Here is an 18,840-nt window from a genome sequence, read left to right as displayed (position 1 = left end):
TTGCTGAGTGACCCCACCAAGTGTTTGGAATCCGTCTGTAATTACAGGGACCACCTGGAGGAGAGGCACACGCAGCTGGATGCCGTTGGGGTACGAGAGCCACCCGTGGTACCAGGACTGCAGCACCACATCCCCGATAGCTGGTGACTGCCCCAAAAGCGCCGGTAACGTGAAGGCAGGGGAGACCGTGTAGGAAATATTATCACACGAGATCGTGCACGTAAGGGATGGCACGACCACGGGCTGTGCTACCGGGGCTCTGCGGAGCCTGAGGGGCGCACGAGGCGAGCAGCCACAGCAGGAACTCCTTTCCAAGAGGGAAACAGAGGCGGCAGCTTTCCTCTTGAAGAAGAGTGCCCAGACCCGGCCGGGCAGCTGCCCCTGCCCTCACGCGGGCACCACAGCCCCCCCCAAATACAGCCCCCCCCAAATACAGCCCCCCACAGACGGCGCCCGGCGGGGAGCGCCCCCAGCCCCTGCCCGGGGCTCCCCGCCCGGCCGAGCCCCTCAGGGCCGGTCCCACCGCGGCGCTCGGCGGGGCCGGAAGTGGGCTCGGGGGGGGGCCGGGGGAGGGAGGGAAGGAGAGAAGGGGGGGGGGGCTCGGCGCATGCGCAGCGGGGTTTGCCCGTCCGCGCCCCGCCCCCGCCGCGGTGGGGGTCCCGCGCGCTCCCTGCCCGCGGCGCGAGGCCGGGCCCGTGCGGCGGGTGGCGGCGGGGGGAGGGGGCGGCGGGGGCGCGCGCGCGGAGCGGGCAGGGGACGGAGCGGGGGGCGGGGGGGGGGCGAGAGGAGAGGACAGACAGACGGCCGGCCGGACTGACGGACGGAGAGGGGGCGAGAGGATGTGAAGATGGCGGAGCTGCAGATGCTGCTGGAGGAGGAGATCCCGGGGGGGCGCCGGGCCCTGTTCGACAGCTACACGAACCTCGAGCGGGTGGCCGAGTACTGCGAGACCAACTACATCCAGGTGCGGGGCGGGGCGGGGCGCGCGGCACCTCAGCGGCTCAGCGGCTCAACGGCCGCGTGCCGCCTAACGGCCGCCTAACGGCCGCCGCGCTGAGGGAGGCTGAGGGGCGCTGAGGGGATAACGGGCAGGCGGAGGCCGCTTCGCCTCCAGAATTAAGTGCCCCGGTGTGAAAGGTGTAACTGTTTGCTACGTGAAATCGCCTCCCCTCCGCGAGCGTGCCTGGTATTTATTCCTGCTCGCGGATCCGTCGCCCCTCTCCGTCCCCTGCCCGCCTCCCGCTCCCCTGCGGTGACAGCAGCGCGATGGCTTCCTCCGATCTGGCGTTTGTGCTGCGCAGCACAGCGCAGCCCCACTCTAACCGGGGTCTGCCCGTCCCTTATGTGTCTCCCCTGCCGAGCAGGGCTGTGGTGGTATCCAGAGCTCCCCAGCGGTAGGTGGAGGTGGCGCGGTGTGGCGGTGACACGGAACTGAGGAGATGTAAGTTGGTACCGCAGTCTGTGGTTTTTGCCGTGACTGCTGAGGAGCCAGCTGGCCAGCTCCGATTGTTCCTTTCGTTCTGGTTCTACTAGGAAGTGAAATATATTCCTTTCGTGATCGTAGGTCAAATGAAAGAATTTCCCCCCAAACGCAAGAAAACAGCCATCAGTTGTGAGCCATTCCTCCAAACGGTCTGAGCGTGTTGGAAAGAAGGGGGACATGGATTTGTGGTGTCAGTGCTGAGAGAAGCGCAAGGGCTCTTGGTTTTATTTTTGCTTTCAGTCCTCTAAGTGGAGAGTGCTTGTGTGTTTCCTGACGGCAAGTGGGGCTGAGATCTGTGGCTAGATTGTTTTAGCAGTGAAAATGAGAGAGCATATTTAAACAGTGGCACAGAATAATGAAGATTTCCCTGTAAAGAAGCTCAGACTCTTTCTTTCAAATTGTTGAATGACAAACCATCTCGCAGAGAGAAGACTTTGCATATTTTGGGTCATTTACCTAGCATGACAATTGCAATGACATTCTATAGATGCACCTTGTTATGTAATTAATAACATTTCATATGCTGAATTAGTGTGACTTACGTTCTTTAAGAAAAATTCAGTGAAATATTTTCTTTTAGTCATAAACTGACGTGCATGTATTTAAAACAGTGCTTTTTTGAAAACAGGGAAACTGATTTTTTTCTGAGAGAGGAGAGTCTTGGAAGGCAGATCTGATACGAAGAAGTAGATTTAGCTTTTTTTGTTTGTTTGTTCTTTCTGTGACCTTTTTTGTTTTCTTCTTGTAAAGCAAAGAATAAAAAATCTGTATTGAACAGCTCCACTTCTATTGTTTCAATAAAAACTACAGAGGAGGCCTCCATGCTGTTTCGTACAAATAGAGAACGAAAAGAGAGGGTTATTGCCCCGGTTGGTGTACAGTCTGTAAGATAGCCTAGATAATAGGAGCTGGGTACAGACAGATGGTGAGTGAAGGGAGAGAATGAGACACTGTTGGTCAGCCTGATGGGTTCTGGCCACCGCGCAGCAATACCACCCCGACTGCTGGCAATTTGTCCAACCATCATGACAACAGAGAGCTTTGAGAGGGAGGTGAGAGTGAAAGAACGGAATTGTGTTGTGAGTGCTGACTGAAGTGCAGTGTGGGGTCACTGTGTGAAAAAGTTTACATTTTTAAGTAGGGAATGGAGGACCTTGGCCAGGTGGTAGGCTTTGGCCTTTGGATTTGGCTGAGAGACTAGAGGGTGGGATTACCGTAGAGAAGAGGTCCAACTGGAAGAGATTCTGGATTAGTAATGCGAGTGTCCTCACAGCAAATCTGCCAGGGAGCTCGCCCCATGTTCACAGTGCCAAAACTACATAAACTCCTGGTTAGGATCCATACGCAAAGCTAATTATTTTTTTTCCTCTGCAAGAGCAGGAGTGAGTAACTGGATATAACTAACAGAATTGGGGATTTTGCTTCTAATAATAATTATTCCAAAAATCATTACACCTAATGAAGTCCAAATTATGTTTTTAAAAAATGATTGGATTTTGTGACAAAGATGTGCTTGTAATTGCTCAGAAATGTGTGGGAGAGTAATCTTCCAGAAAGTCAAAAAATATTCCAGAAGATGGACTAATTCTACCATGATCCTTTAACGTTCCATTGTTGACAGAAGGTTTTATCATGGATATTCCTGAGATCTCCTAGCAGGGGCTCAGTGTATGACTGAGATCAGAGTTTGATCTGCTGGATGATAGGCAGGACAGCGATTGGGGTGTTGAAGACATTCCATTGCCTTGTATCTGTCAGTCGACAAGCTGTCACCTTGCTCCCCCCCCCTTTTTTTTGACAGTTGGTGTTTTGAGGTGGTTTTATTGTCAACTACAGAAATTGTTGCAAAAGTCAGTGGAGGCATAGGTCAGTTTAATAGATGCTTTGCAGTTCAGCATGAAGGTGAATGTGTTTTTTTTTTTTTATTTGCAACATCTTTGCAACATCATAGCAGCTTCAAAACAATTGAGCTCATTCTCAGGTGTGGGAATTGCTAGGTCATAGTCATAGAGCTGTGGTGGCTGCAGCTCGTTAGACTTCTGTTTATGGAATTAAAAATGTTCTTTAAATTTGGACAGTGTTTGATTATCCAAATTATGATTGATATTAGTGAGCTCAGTTACTTAACAACAGGGAATGTTAAATAAATCGTTACCCTTCCCCTGAGTCTGTGATACAGCAGTATATCAGAGCACATCAGCTTAAAATTTTGTGATAAATAACTAGGAAATACAGCAAATATATAATAAATGGAACTGAAGCAATGAAAGATGAAAAGCTACTATTTGGACAATTTAAAAAAAAAAAAAAAGGCTTTTTCATTCACTGTTTTTCCACAATGGCTGTTCCTTTTAGATTTTCCCACCAGGAAAATTCAGTCTCCCAACTCTCCAGACAATCAATTAATCTAGTAAGGTGGTATATTTTTCAAGAGGCACTACTCTTAAATAGGAAAATAAATTGCTAGAATAAACATTTAAAGAATGATTTTCACTTGCATAGTACAACAATTAATTTAATACTTTTTCTGTGATTATGATTGTACTTTAGATTAGAATAGTATTTTTTTCTAAATTTTAAATGTAAGTGCATAAATTACACATTTAAATCTGCTTCTGTTACTACAGAAATCAGATAACTTCTTAACAGAAAGCTGGTCTTCTAATAACTTGGAGAAATCATAGAGTTACTGCTCTGTATTGACACAATGTCAATCACAGGTTAAATTTTATGCTGCCTTGATATTATACTTGATATTATACAATATCAAATTATATTATACTATTATATGTGATACTATATTATACTATTATACTTGATATTATAAAAACATTTTTGCAGTCTACATTGATTTATCTGAGTCTTTCATAAAAACAGAGAAAAGTTTTCTAATTATGATGGTGTAAATAACAAAAACACTTCTAAGCAGTTATGTGATTTGTGCATTTTGTTACTGGTATAGTAATATAAATTCCAGCACTGCATTGGCTTGCCCAGTTTCTTTGAGCTTGTCCTGCCTAAGTCTATTTTAGAATAATCTGGTTACTAGTGACCATCACTCTTAAAAAAATCAGTTTTTCATTTCATGCAGTGCATAGAGCTTTCTAGAGTAACTGCATGCTTGTGTCTGTTAACTTGCTGTTTTCAAAGTGTCAAAAAAAATTACCAGGTTGGTGGCTTTTCAGCCGGTATGTATCTAGCAGGAACAGATACAGGGTGAGGTCCCACCAGCAAAGTCAGCTCACACAATTGAGTGAAAAGCCAAGCCTCTGTGTCCTGTCCAGCTTTCAGAAAGTGTCTGGGATTTCTGTGTGCTGTGTTCTCCAGATTTTTCTAACGGGCTCTGTATTTCTTGGTCTTTCAAGACTCTTATGCTTTGCTTGTCATCTCTAGAGACTGAAAAGGACGATTGAGATTCTGGTTTTCCTCTCTTCATAGTCTTCATGTTGCTATGATTGTACTGAGTTTTGTACACAGAAAAACCCCTCTTGTATTTTTAAGGAGAAGGGCTTTAGTCATTTAATGTGAAATTTCTGCTGAATTGCTTGTAATGACTGGTACGAGTAGCTAACTTGCTTACAAACCATTCATTCCTAAGATACTTACCCAAGTTTGAGAAAGATCTCTGTTCTCTTTGCTGAAGATGAGATGTGTATCACCTTAACAAAAACAACTGAGCTGTTTTTTTTTTAAATTTATTTTAATGATCAGAAAGTGGTTTTCACGGTTTTCAGTTCTCCCGTTCCTTAAATTTGTTTCCTTTTTAATCCAACTTTGGTGAAGAGGTGGTTAAGCTTAGCGTTGATAGAAGACTTGTTTGGCAGGCGTTAAAGTGGGTGTTGATGGGATCCAGAGAATTTTTGTCCAGAATTTCAGGAAGATGCTGTCAGGTTAAAACTCTTAAAAAATACAAAGTAAATGGGCACTCTACTACTTTTTTCAGTGTCTCTGCTCTCATGCTGTCTCGTGTTCAGACTGTAGATCACTTACAAGGTCTCCACGTTCCCTTAAAGTAGAGAACAGAAGTAACTGGATGGTGGGCAGTGGTGCTGCTGTAACAGAACTAGTAATAATACTGATGATCTTCTTGGCTTCCTTTACTTTTTCATGTCCTCCTTCCCTTTTACTTACTGTATCACCAACTGTCAAAGTTTTAAGGACTCGATAATTTAAAGGGAGGTTGGCAGATGCTACTGCTTGAAATGGGGAGTTGGATAGCCTCCATATTGCATTATTAGGGTATACAAAAAGAAAAATCCTCTGAAGTGACACCACATGTTTTCAGTATTTATGACAAAATTAGAAAAAAAAAAAGTGCTAAAAGATGCCATTTATGTTTATGGATCTTTGATTCGAATGTTCTGAAATTAAATCCCATGGCAGTAGTTCAGTCACAGTTTATGCTTCTCTCGGTTGCAACTGTATTAAATGACTGTACAAATTGTTTCTGCACAACTCTCTGCTCAAGATCTGCAGAGACCTTGTTGTTAGGTTGGTGAGTTTTGTGGGGATAATGGAGATACAGGCTCATCCTGTTTTCTTTTAAGAGAGTCAGAGTAGCAGGTAAAGTTGGTGAAGTATTTATCACTCAACCGCTGTACTTCCTCTTGCATTAACTGTGCTGTGTTTTGCCAGGAAAGCAAATTTAATTCATTTAATAGTGTCACAAGTTCAAATGAGAGTTCAGGAAGAGTAGAATTGATTTCTGTTGAGTGGATATGGAAATAACATGAGACATTTTATCAGTGGGAGTTGCTGGTGGTAATACTTCATGTATAAACGTGAAAATAAAATTGGTAAATATGCACATTGCCATTAGAAAGTAAGTCTTGTAACGCTGTTAGTTAGAAGTGGCATTCCTGTAGTTCCCTTCTATAGGTTATTTTCTGATTGTAGTTACTGAATAAGATGGATCAAGAATTGTAATTAAGTGTAGCAAGCTTCTGCATCTTGCAGTTAATAAGCTCTCTAAAATGTATTGTTTGTTGCCTGTGTTTTACCAGTGTTTGCAGCCATTCATCTTTGTGGCTTAGTGCTGTAGGTTTTAAGGCAGGAAGTGGTGCGCCACAGTGGTACACCAAGTAAAACAAGACCTTCTCCAGTCAGTACTTGAACAAGTGAAATCTTACTCTGCTGTGTTCAGCAGAATATTTTATTGGAGAAGAAGACAGATTTGTGTTAACTGCCAAGTTTTGCAACAGATTTTGAGTGGAGTCTGCATGCCAATCTCTGATGGCCTAATTTACTGGATTTTTTTTTTCCTATACTGTATTTTCACCCTTAGTTGTTCATCTGAAATTAATATCTTGCTTACTAATCAAAATTCTTTAAATTTTGTTGAATACCATTATCTGGAATTTTAGTTATGTGGCTGATCGCACTTCAACAGAGCAGGTAATGGCAGTGCAATGCATTTAGGTGCGTTTTCCTTCACATTCTACATATGCTATTCACTTTTCTTATAGCTTATTTCCCAGTAGATGTCATTGTAATATCTGTTCTTAATGGTCTTTCAGCCTGAAATACAAGTCATTGCTTTATTATTATTGGCTTACTGTTATCGTAGTGAAGTTGTTTTATGTTCAGTGAGTTGAAGGAGAGGGACAAACATTATTAGGTTTGGGTTTTGTTAGCCTCTATGTCTCGGTTATACACAGAGCCAAAGCTAGTTTTGTGCTGAACTCATAAATTAAGCATATATTATTTTCGTAGAGTTAAAAGCTGTTACACATAGATGTGAATGTTTTTATTAGGGTAATTTGTAACTTTGTTATGAATATATTGCTTGAATTTGTATGAACTCTAACAGAATTCTTGGGAATGACTTTTGGACTTTTTGTCTGTTTTTGAGCTGGCTGGTAGTTTACTGAAGTTGATTCTTACTACAGATCATACCAGGTTTTTAAAACTGTACTTTCAGAAGATCAGATCAAGGCTATTAGATTGCTTTTTTTCCAGCAGATTTAAGTGAAGCCTGAGATGGTTTTGTTTGAAGATGCTCATTTCAATCTGCATGCCGTGATTATCAAAATTATTTACGTTTCAAACTGATATTTACATAAATACATAATCTTCATAAGAACTGTTTCCTGTATTGTGAACTATTGTTCTTTTATATCTGGATGCCATCTGTCTTATTAAGAGTTTTGTTGAAAGTAACTGATAAACATGCTGATGATACATATTTTTTGATGTGTTACAGGAAGAAAATTTTTACGCAATTTATTCGGAGGTTGGTAAACTTCATTAGAAAGCAGATTTTATTTTCTTTTATTGTTTTTGGTCAATCTGGTCAAGGACTAAGATAAACCTTGCAAAAATTTCTGTAAGGTTTTGTTTTTTGGTGTTAGTATAAATAGGTTCACTGTGTTTGATGGAGGAGAAGAAAGTGGTTCAATTCGTATTTCAGAGTTGAAGGAAATCATTCAATCATAGTTACCTAGAATTAAGTAAATTTTGCTTTGGAGTGGCTTATGAGAGGAAGGTTACTGTCTGCGTTAAATATTAAGTTCCACTGATGGGATTGAGGTTTTCAGGCAGGCCGCCCCAGTGCCCCAGTCAGCACTGGAGGGCAGATATGAATTTTCTCTGTCCAGTGCATTGCCAGCAGGTTATGGCTCTAAATTTTGTGCTGGGGGCAGGAATACTAAGAGGCATTGTGGCTGAGATTTATGAAGGCCTGCCCTAGGCATGTCCAATTTTGAAGTGCTGAGATTGAATGGTTTGTCTGTTGGACCATCCTGAAAAATACCGTGTTTTGTAGATTTGAAAATTTGCCTTTAAAATTGCTGAGTGCATAAATTCTTCCTGTTACCCACCTAGAAGCCTTTGGATCATAAGGTAGTTAGAAATTAGAGCAGCGCCTCCCAAAAGATGCAAATCTTAGACTCTGCTGTTGTTTAGGAGCAAGATCCCTGAGTTCATCTAGCATATTTTTGAGTCCAGTTCTTTCTATATCCTAGTGCTAGGTCTGGTCCTTACCTGGTCATTGGTGAGCCTGTCTAGTTAGCTGAAGGAGCAGAAAGCTAACTAGGCCAAAGAAACATCGTTCCTTTGCTAAGTGATGGTGGAGGGTGAAGCCAAGGAGGAGGGGGGAAGGCAGCAGGGAAGGAGTGGGACCATCCCCACTGGTGGCAGTGAGCAGTGAGATTGACTCTGCTAAGGTAGAAGAGTTCTTCCACATAGCATGTTTCAAAGTTGGTTATTCAATCTGTTCTCTGGGCTTGAAGGGTAGTAGTGAAAATGTCAATTGTTTTTTTGTTTTTTTTCCCCTAGTGAAAACTGTGAGCAGTAGGGGCCGACACCTGTTAAACATGAAAGGATTGTGGCAGATAGCCTTTAGGTAATATGTGACCTTTGAAAGCAGAATAAGTGCTCATCTTTCTATATAGGCTGTGTGATAGAACAATCTAAGTCTGTTCTTGGTACTGCTCCTCTTAGCAGTCAGGGATATATAAACATAGCTGAATTAGTATTACTGATTCCCTTTTCAAAGAGAAAATTTCAGTCTGTTTCACAAATATACAAGGCCACTTATTAACGAGTAGTCTAGTCTTAATTCAAGGCACACTAATTTGTCTTAATATTTTTTAAATACTGTATGTTTACTGAATATGTAGTGCCAATTCTTAAAATGATTTCGGAGTGTCCTTTTAATGCTGTAAGTTTGAGAGATGATATATATTGCAAAGTTTGTAATTCATGCTGATTTTTTTTAACTAAGTGATAAGTTTATAAGTTGGCATGAGAAGTGGAGCTTGTTTATGTGTGAGGCACGTTTGCTGCAGATTGCAGAAGTTTGTTCTCTGCCTATGTAAAAAAACACAGGCCTGCTGCAACTTGTGGGGAATGTAAATATGTTAAATATCCCAAATTAAATAGCTATCTGGAATCAGTTAATGTACATGTATCTGTCTGGAGGGTATGTTGGGGTGACAATTATGAAGTATATAGGTATTTAGCCAAAAGACAGGAAAAAATGGTTATAAACCAGATAACTAAAGATACCATGCCATTATGGAAAGTTTACAGTCATTGTCACTGTTTATAAATACACCCATTAGGGGAACTAGTAAAAACAAAAGCCAACTTCTTATCACACCAGTAACAGCAAAATAGCAGACCAAGGTGGATAACAGACATCAGATATATTGATAAATGCATGTATGAGCAGGGCCTGGAAAATGGGGCAGTAGTTTTTGATAGAAAATAAATTAAAGAATATAATTAAAATGATATGCAAGTAACGTTGTGAAGAGTGTGAACAATGTACAGTAGTTTTCCACTTTTCTTGAGCAAGGTACAAGGATACTCAATTTAGTTTGATAATGCTACTTTAGTTTGGTAATGCTTCTTAATGTAATCTTTGGAATTATTGCTATGAGTTCAGACTCAGTGTTTAATGGGATCCTAAAAAGGCTAAAGAGACATTTTGAAGAAATGATAAAAATATAAGCAGTTTTATCTTCTGTTTTTGTATGTTTTTTGCCTTGCATTTGTTTTGAATTTGTCCATGATGGATTTTTTTGCCCATATATATTAAAGTACTTTGCATTGTCCACTCTAATCCATTCGTATCTGATGGGCATCTGTATAAATCAACAAGTCTGGATAACAGAAAAAGTTACCTGCAGACTGTGGATTTCTGTTACGATTGTCTGGTGGTGATAACAGTTACTTTAAACCATCTCCTGCTTGAGGACACTTCTGCAGCCACTAAGAGACTTGTTGATATGAGTTAACAGAACTATTGTAATCCATTACCATATTGTGATCTGCTTAAAATTTAATTTTTGCATATCTTTTATACATATAGGATATTTACATTGCTTTTAGTCATAATTTCAGAGGGACCTTGACAGGCTTGAGAGATGGGCTCATGCAAAGCTCACGAGGTTCAACAAGACCAAGTTCAAGGTCCTGCACCTGGGTTGGGGCAATCCCAAGCCCAAATACAGGTTGGGTAGAGAATAGGTTGAGAGCAACCCTGAGAAGAGAAGGCTCTAGGAAGACCTTATAGCTGCCTTCAAGTACCTAAAGGGAGTCTACGGGAAAGCTGGGGAGGGACCCTTTGTCAGGGAGTGGAGTGATAGGACAAGGGGGAATGGCCTTAAACTGAAAGAGGGTAGATTTAGATTAGACATTACGAAGAAGTTCTTCACTCAGGGGGTGGTGAAGCACTGGAACAGGTTGCCCAGAGAAGCTGTGGATGCCCCATTTCTGGAAGCGTTCAAGGCCAGGTAGGATGGGGCTTTGAGCACCAATTTTTGATCTGAGGTTCTAGAATCAGTTCGGAGGTGTACTGCACAGTTACTATAAGTCTTACTGTGGTATTTTTTGAACTGATTTGGCATTAGCTTTGGGGCTTCTTGGCATTATTGCATAATAACTGCTATGTTGAGTGAAACTCCTAGGGCAGCTCTGAAAGGCCAAAATTCTGTAAGTGGCATTTGTCATTTAAGTTCTGCTAGAAATGGAAATGAAAGATAGATTAAGGATGTTAAGCTGTGGAGATTGAAATATGAGAATTACTCATTTTTCTTTTCATTTGTGTGTATAGTGTTAGTTTGTCAAAATGTCGTCTGTCCGTTTTTTTTTTTTTTTCCTTTTTTTGGCTAAATACATAGAGTCCTCCAGGATACCATTCTCTTAATTACATGTCTCTTCACAAGCCAAATCACAACTTGAGCAGCCATAACTTAAGCAGTCAGCTTTTTTTACCTAATTCTTTCATTTTTAAGTAATACAGCTCTGATTAGATGCTTATCGTCTCTAGACCTCATACTTTACTGATCTGCATAAGTACCACATTTGTTTACAGAGTGGAAGGAACTTTTTTCAATTTTTTTTGGACTGGGTTTTATATGCACTTAAGGCAGTGTTTGGACATAGTCCTTTAATAATTGTTTTCATATGTTTCTTCTGGGGAATGTAGGGGGAAAAAAAGGATGGTATTTCCTGTGTTTTAGGGACAATCTTACAGAAGATTGGAAGATAGCGAGTGTTACAAAAAAGCCACTTGTCTAGGAGGTGCAGAATTAGAGGTTATGCAGTTGGCTGGGCATCCTGCAAAATGAATAACAGAATTGCTTGACAACAAAGCAGCTTGGAAATTTCCTCTCCCTCTGTGCCTCTCTCTTAAAGTCTCCCTATCACTCATAATATGAAACTCTTCTTTCCAGGGTAGGTTTATTTATTGGCATAACTGGATGGGTAGAGAGATGATATTATTTAAACATGTCTTCTCAAATGAAAAGGCCTTTTGTGCAGCAGTTTAATTCATTAGGGTATTGAGAAAAACCCTTTTCTTTTTTTCTGATGGTAGTAGAACTTGCTGGATCTACTGTTGTAACAACCTATTAGGACAACTTGAAAACAAATGAATTAACATCCAAAAAAATGAAAGAATGCAAGGCAAGAGAACCTTTTGTAAAATAAAAAGGTATTCAGCATTTGAAGTGTTATTTCTAGTGTGGTTGCACTCCCTGACGTTTCTATTCTTGTGATAAGTGAGAGCTCAGAACTATCGGAACAATAATGTTGTTGAAATGGGTGAGTAAGCAAGTTCAGAACTCTTTCTGTATCAGAATGATGGTGAAGGTAAAATCCAAGGTGGGGATTCCTCATTTCCTGTAACAAAACTGCTGAGAGGAGTCTTATGTTCTTTTACTAGTTTGCAGCATCATTTTCTATTTGTATGCCATAAGCTTTAATTTCTATAACTTCAATGTAGCACAACTATGCTAAGCATAATGATGTAACTGGTCACTACATTAAGATACACTGAAAAGAACTTCACCATTTTGAGTTTTCTTCTAAACTATGACATTGCTGGAAACCCCTGTATCAGTAATGAACAAAGCAGTGGTGATGCAGAGGACAGGTGTTTGGTACTTGAGCTTGGCTTGTTGCTCCTGTGGCACTGGCTTTGGCACAGACCTGCCCAGCTGGGATGAGCACTTGGTTGCCTGGTGGCCATTGGGTTTGGCTTGGAGGACGTGCGCTATGCTGTCTCCAACATGGTAGCTCACTGGTGTGGAGGTTTCCACTGGATTGCCCTTGGGCATTTTTAGTGCTGTGGGTTACAGAGTAAAAGGTGTTGAGGGTGAAGAGAAGGGGTTTTCCTTAAGCCCGAATTTATCCAAGCACAGAGATCTCTCAGTACTACAGGAAAAAGGTTCTGCTGACTGACTAGAAGTCTGTTCTGTGTTATTGTGCTTTTGTGTAAGACTTCCTGCACGTTGTTTCTTTATGTCTCCGGAGGTGTCAGGGCAGTCTAGCTTTTACTGTTTGTATCCTTCCTTTTAATGACTATTATTTCCTTAGCTCTACTGAAGCTAAGGAAACTCTTACATGGGATTACTACAGATACCGATATCTAAATCTACGTGGTAGCACTTCTGAATGCCATCTCCGAATTGGTTTACCGTACTTGTCTTGGCTAGTTCCTGAGTCAGAGACACTTCTTCGTTGGCTTTCAACTGTGGGGAAAAAAGTAGAGAGAGATGCTTGTAAGTTGCAGGCATGCTGTGGGTGCAGTTCAAGCAGGTTGGCTTCAATACTGCACATAATCCTTAGTGATGTGTTTTATGGTTGAGAGCTCTTGCCATTATGAGAGTTACCAGAATGAGTAAAATTATCTGGTATTGCTGGTACTGGATATGATGAAATTTGGCGTATACAGGGAACAGGATAGTAATTCTTATCTGTGGGATTAAAGTTGTTCTTTTACTGAAGTATTTGTGACCGATTTAGATTGTATAGCAGGAAGGAATTGTTTTCCCTTATTTGAGGCAACTATAGTCTGTATCTGGCTCTTCTTTGAAAACTGTGTGTAAAAACTGACTTTTAAGACTACTGTAACTGAAAGAATTAATTAGTAGGAATTTTGTTAGATGAGGATAATAAGATTGTTTTATTTCATGGAAGTTCTGAGCTTAAGTTTAATTGGACTATGGATGTGGCTGTTGTAGGGGGAAAAATAGCTGTACATCTTTAGCTTCTGCCAAGATGTGTGTGACAGATGGTGTCTTGTCTGTCCAATATGAATTCTTTCTGCTGTATAAATATTGATTGGAGAAAAATAAATGGTGTTCCGTGGCTTTAAAAGGTATATTCTTGTTGGTACAAGAGTGACTAACGCATATTAAAAAAGGTCTTGGACAGAACAGCACTGGTACGTGCAAAACTTAGCACCTGAACAAATCTAAAAGGCCTGGTAGAAGTCTCTCTTCTCATTAGACAAACAGAGAAAAGAAAAAAAAATATTTGTATGTTTTGGGGAAATAAAATGGTCCCTGTGACTTCTTTTGTGGTAAAAAACATACTTTAGTTAAAGTGGTTGTCTGGAACGTAATCAGTAAATGTGCAAAGATGGTCAGCTGCTAATCTTTGGGCAGCACAGGTGCTTGATGCTGTATTCAGAGGCCTTGTCTGCTCATTCATCTGTCCTTTTCTCAAGTACCCTTCCAATTTTTATGATGACCAACTCTTTTTGTGACAGACTTGGTGGAACTTCAGGGTTTCAGAACCTTGTGCTGATCCCAAATTACTCATTTGTCTGATTCTTTGTCAGGTGTGTTGATAGAACTATGTTCTGTGGCTGCTGCCTCTACAAGGTCCTGCACAGAGATTTTCTTCCAGATGTTATCTGGGGTATTGTTGAAATTGTGTTTTTTCAAGGAATCTTATCATGCAATTGTCATGGGGTTAGACACATTAATTTTATTAACCTCCTGTGCTGTTGGTATTTGGTATGTAATCAACTCTCTTTGTGCACATGAGTAAAAACAACCACGTAGAATTCATAGAAGTTCCCCTGAGGCATCCATTTCTAGTATTTTGGCTACCAGTTAATACCAATGCTGTGCTTTTCTTAAGCACTTTTTTATGTTGCTGTTGTTTTTTATTTTCCTTTGAATACAGGGCTGAATTTTACACCTTGGAGGTATTGTGTGCATCTTGCAACATAGAATTACTATCATCAATTATTATCATTTAAGTACAAATAGCAGCCTCTGGAGATATGCTCCAGATAGGTATTCTTCTATAAGCAATAGAGCAGTCAAACCTGTACCAATAAAAGCATACACTTCAGTGGCATATTCTCATGAAAAGCACTAGCTTGAGGTCAGATATTCTTTCCTCCCTCCAAGTTTCTCCTTTTTCTTTCCATAGGTTTTCATTTATAGCTGTGATTATATACAATTATTTTCTAAATTTCATTCAGAAAATACATCAGAATATTTTTCTGTAATTTTAATAATTACTGAAAATTCTTCAAGTGTGCAGAATTAACATGACCAGTGAGTCACTTAGCGGAGTCGTTCAAACAATAGTTCTGGGGTTCAGCCAAAGTAAACAGTCCTGATTAAGAAAAATTAAACAACTGTGGAGTGTTTAGACAGAACAGTGACTGAATGCTTTCTGTTGAACTAGCAGGTTATGCCAAACTGTTAAGACACACAAAAAGCTGGAAAAATGTCCATTTCAGCCCTTCTGCTGTACTTTGTCAACTCTGATCTGTCATTCACTGTTGTACTCAGAATGTTTATTATTTCACCAAAATATTTTATCCTATGTTTTTCAGAATTGGTATAATAGAATTAACATGGTAGCAACTACATTGAAGTGTTGATGTGCTTCTTGCCCTTCAGTAGGCTTCCTGAAATCAAACTAATTCCTTGTAGAATTTATATGTCTTCATATTTGGAATAGATGGGCACAGTGTTCATGATCAGGCAGTACAGTTCCAGCTGAGCCAGTTCTTCACATGGTCTCGTAGCTATTGCTGGATTCAGTGTTGAAGGTGGTTTGAGAGTTTCACTGCTAATTTTCTGTAGCTTAGCAAAGAAGAGAAAAAGCCATTCATTCAAAGAAATCTTTTTGGCTGAAGGGAGAGCATGTATTGACTTGATTTTTAATTTCTTTTATAGAAATTGTGAGATTTTTGGTAGAAGTAAATTTGGCTAATGTATTTAATCTTAAAACCAATTAGAAGTGTTTCGTACACTCAAATGTAAGAACAGGTATGTGTGGGTCAGGGGTTTCTGAAAGTCATTAATGCTGAGTAACCGTTAGTAAATTGACAGCAGTCTTACACATTCACTGTATGAAATCCTCGGTATTGTTCTGAATGAATTTACAAAAAAATATAATCTCTTCATGCGCATCTTGACTCAACATTCGGAACCATGGTCTTTTATAGCTGAGCAGGAAGACCCTTACTGCTGATAGGTTTACATCTTTCAAGTTATAGCTTTCTTTAGCAGCGAGAAATTTCTACATATTGCTAGAGAGGAATTCTGAAATGGCTCTGTGACCTGCAAGGGAATCACTGCGTTTTCTGAGCTGGGAAATGTAAGAACTACTGTATGCGGAGAAAAACTTTGCCCAAGCTGGATTTGTTTATTAGGCGTATTGCTTTTTCATACTTCATTGTGATATTTGTTTATTCCTAAAATAAGTAATTGTGTAATTTGTAGAAGGAACTAGTATTTAAATTGTTTGGAGATGACTGCATTACGGTTTTACTATAGTTAACATGGGAGATTAAATGCACGTTTTTTGATTGCATGTAAAAGGTCATTATATTGCTTTAAAAAGTGGAGTTACCGCTGACATAGAACAGTCTCTGGGCAAGAAGCACTGTAATTAGTGTGAAAGTAGGTCATGCTTAGGAAAATCTGTGTCTAAAATACAGATCTCGGTGGAAAGAATTACAGAAAACTTGATGCTGTGAGGTTAAGTTATATGCAGCAGGTTGAACAGCACTTTGCATGCTGTTCTGGAGCTACATAGCAATTGACAGAAGGTTTACTTCTAATTTTGAAGTAAATGGACCAAAACTGCTGGTTAAATTGGAAGAAGGAGGATAACTGCTACTTATAGTGCCTGCATTTTTTTTCTGTTTTTTTTTTTTTTTTCTCTGCTCATTTTCTATGATTCTTAAATCGTAGAAACATAGCAAAGTTTGAGTCTGATTAAAATGAAAACTCTCCTGCAACTCTCTGGTTCTTGCGTGCTGACAACTCTTAAAAACATGAACAAATTGAAGAACTTTTGAAAAATACTTATTTCTAGCAATTTACCCTTGGGATTTAAGACAGGGGCTCCTCCTCTCTTGAGGAGATGACTTTTGGATTATCGGTTGTTCAGCAATTCCTCAAGGGCTGCAGAGCAGAGATCTAGAGCTGAGCTAACAAAGGTCTCTGCATAAGAGGCTGGAATCCCACTCTCTCTCTGCCAATATTGTGTTTTGTCCAGTGCTATGGTAACGGGAGCAAAAGGTTGGAAAAACATTCCCTGCCAGAAAAGTGAGCAGATACAGCTCTCAGGGCGCACAGGGAACAAATCTGTTGAATAGGAAGGCTCCGGTTTTGTTCAGCAGTTTTTAGAGTGAACTTTTCCTGACTTCCCGCCACTTCTTTATGTTGGGAATGGTAGTTTGTGTAATTGGGCGCTCTGCCTGGTTCACTGATGCCTGCTTAGCACCGGGTGTCCCCACCACCTTCAGCGGAGCGGTACAGCAGAGGTCACCTTTCAGCAGGCTGACTGTGGGCATCATGAACAGATTGTTTGACCCGTGCTCTGTGTGTTCTGGTGAAGGCGAGGGAAAAGGCCTGTGAGTTGTGGGGACTGCTGTGATTTTTCAGAGTCAGACAAAAGTGTATTTGTGTCTGGTCATGTAATGAGGTGCAAACGTGCATCTTGGGTGATAAGGCTCTGGCATATGTGGTGATGTAGCGGTGGAGGAATTGGAGACTTTGGCTTTTAGCTGGTTCTACAGTAGGCAGTAATGGCTGTCCCCTCTTCTTGACAGAGAGGGGAGCATGGTTGGAGGGAGGGGAGAGATTGGGGAACCTTTCCTGGGGCAATGCAGGGAAACCTCTTCTGATTTCTCAGTTCCCAGATTTAGTGTTGATCAACTGCCACTGCATCTCTCTGATGCTCCGCTTGTTTGAGCATAAATCTCTAGGTGTGGGAGGGTCAGTATGCTGCCAGGGGCTCTGTAACCTCACAGAGGTATATTGTATGTTGCTACTGTTTTGCGAAGGTTTCTTTTTTTGATCTCTACGTTCTTTTATTTCATATAAGATTTTTTTTTGTTCTGTCTGGTTATGTATCTGAACTTGTTCCTTTCAGTATGTCTGAATTGGCAGCAGCTTTAAAAAGCACCAAATAAGAATCATTTCAGATGATTTTCAAATGTAGAGTTAACTGATTATTGTGAAGGGAGCTGTGTAAGCCAAGCAGGGTTATTTCCTAGAAAAGGAAGATGATTATGCCAATCCCTGGCCCCTGGTTGGTTTAAGGGGCCTTCTCCTCTATCTCTGAATTGGCAGATTCCCGTTACCTGGTAGCTGCATGGCTTCGCTTCTCTCACAGCTTTTTTTAACCACAGTTATCAAAGGTAGCTAATTTAAAATACTTTAACTTGTAGAATGATAACATCACGGGGGCTGCCAGTGTGAGGAAGTAGGGACAGTGGAATTCTGAGGGCATTGCGTTGGGAAGTAGGGCCTTGCGTTAAGAAGTAGGGACAGTGGAAGTCCACTGAGGGCCTTGCATTAGTTGTTTTGACAACGCAAGCAGACTTTGGGACGTGGCACGGTCACGGTTGTTGGGGCAGACAGCAAAGGCTGCCCAGTGGTGTGTGTTCCTGGGGCCACCGGACTCCTTTCTATGCTGTCCAAAGACATGGGACTGCAGAAAGAACAGGTCGATGGCAGCCTGATGTAGCTGTGCTAAGTGATGTGGCTGGCATCTCCACCTGTTTGCTTGCCTCTCTTTTGGGAGCTGCTGGCTGAACAGGGTGCATATCATCCCCTTACGTGCTGCAGTTACACTCTGGCAATTACAGGCTGTTCTGCCATCTGACTAATTATATTTGTATATAGGCTGTAAACTATGATGGTGGATGACACGGCTGTGTGTCCTACTTAGCTTTTCTTGCTATGAGGTTGCAGTGTCTGGCAGTGGACACTTGGAAGCAGAACCTTCTTCTATTGCCACAGCTAACTCTGCTTGTGATTTGAAATAAAAGCTGTTAGTTGGCCTCCATTGTTGCTATGTACGGAAGTGATCTGAAAAGTTATACTTGGATGGAGAAACTGGCAAAATTGGGAAACAACTCAAATGTTACATTTTGTCTTATTTTGAAATAGACGTCCTTCTTAAGGTAGATTTTGTCAGATTTCTTGAGAGAGAAAAAAAATCTGTTCCTCTGATAGTGTTAAGGAGAAAACGGTGTGAATAATATTGTCTGTATAGTGGAGTGTAATTATTGTGATTGTAGTTTGTTCTGGCTTCCGAAGGCCATTTGGATTCTGAAAAGTGACTTTTGCAAACGCTGTAAT

General features: G+C 40.9%; 1 protein-coding gene across 19 annotated transcripts in view; it reads left to right on the top strand.

Annotated features, from left to right (window-relative positions):
* Positions 1–648: 648 nt before the first annotated feature.
* Positions 649–18,840, top strand: part of ABI2 (abl interactor 2) — a 61,970-nt gene continuing 43,778 nt past the window's right edge. For 3 of the 19 annotated variants that reach the window (XM_048061440.2, XM_048061425.2, XM_048061422.2), the window contains exon 1: positions 652–964. In XM_048061440.2, the coding sequence (XP_047917397.1) occupies positions 848–964 (117 nt within the window). In that variant the 5' untranslated portion in view covers positions 652–847. Of the gene's footprint in view, positions 965–1,032; positions 1,442–18,840 lie in introns of those variants that run through there. The other 16 variants (XM_048061426.2, XM_048061423.2, XM_048061427.2 and 13 more) reach the window with 12 other exon arrangements.

The sequence above is a fragment of the Anser cygnoides genome, chromosome 6 (assembly GCF_040182565.1).
Source record: "Anser cygnoides isolate HZ-2024a breed goose chromosome 6, Taihu_goose_T2T_genome, whole genome shotgun sequence".
NCBI lineage: Eukaryota > Metazoa > Chordata > Aves > Anseriformes > Anatidae > Anser > Anser cygnoides.
Note: the sequence above shows the minus strand (reverse complement) of the source record. Positions and strands in the feature narration are given on the sequence as shown.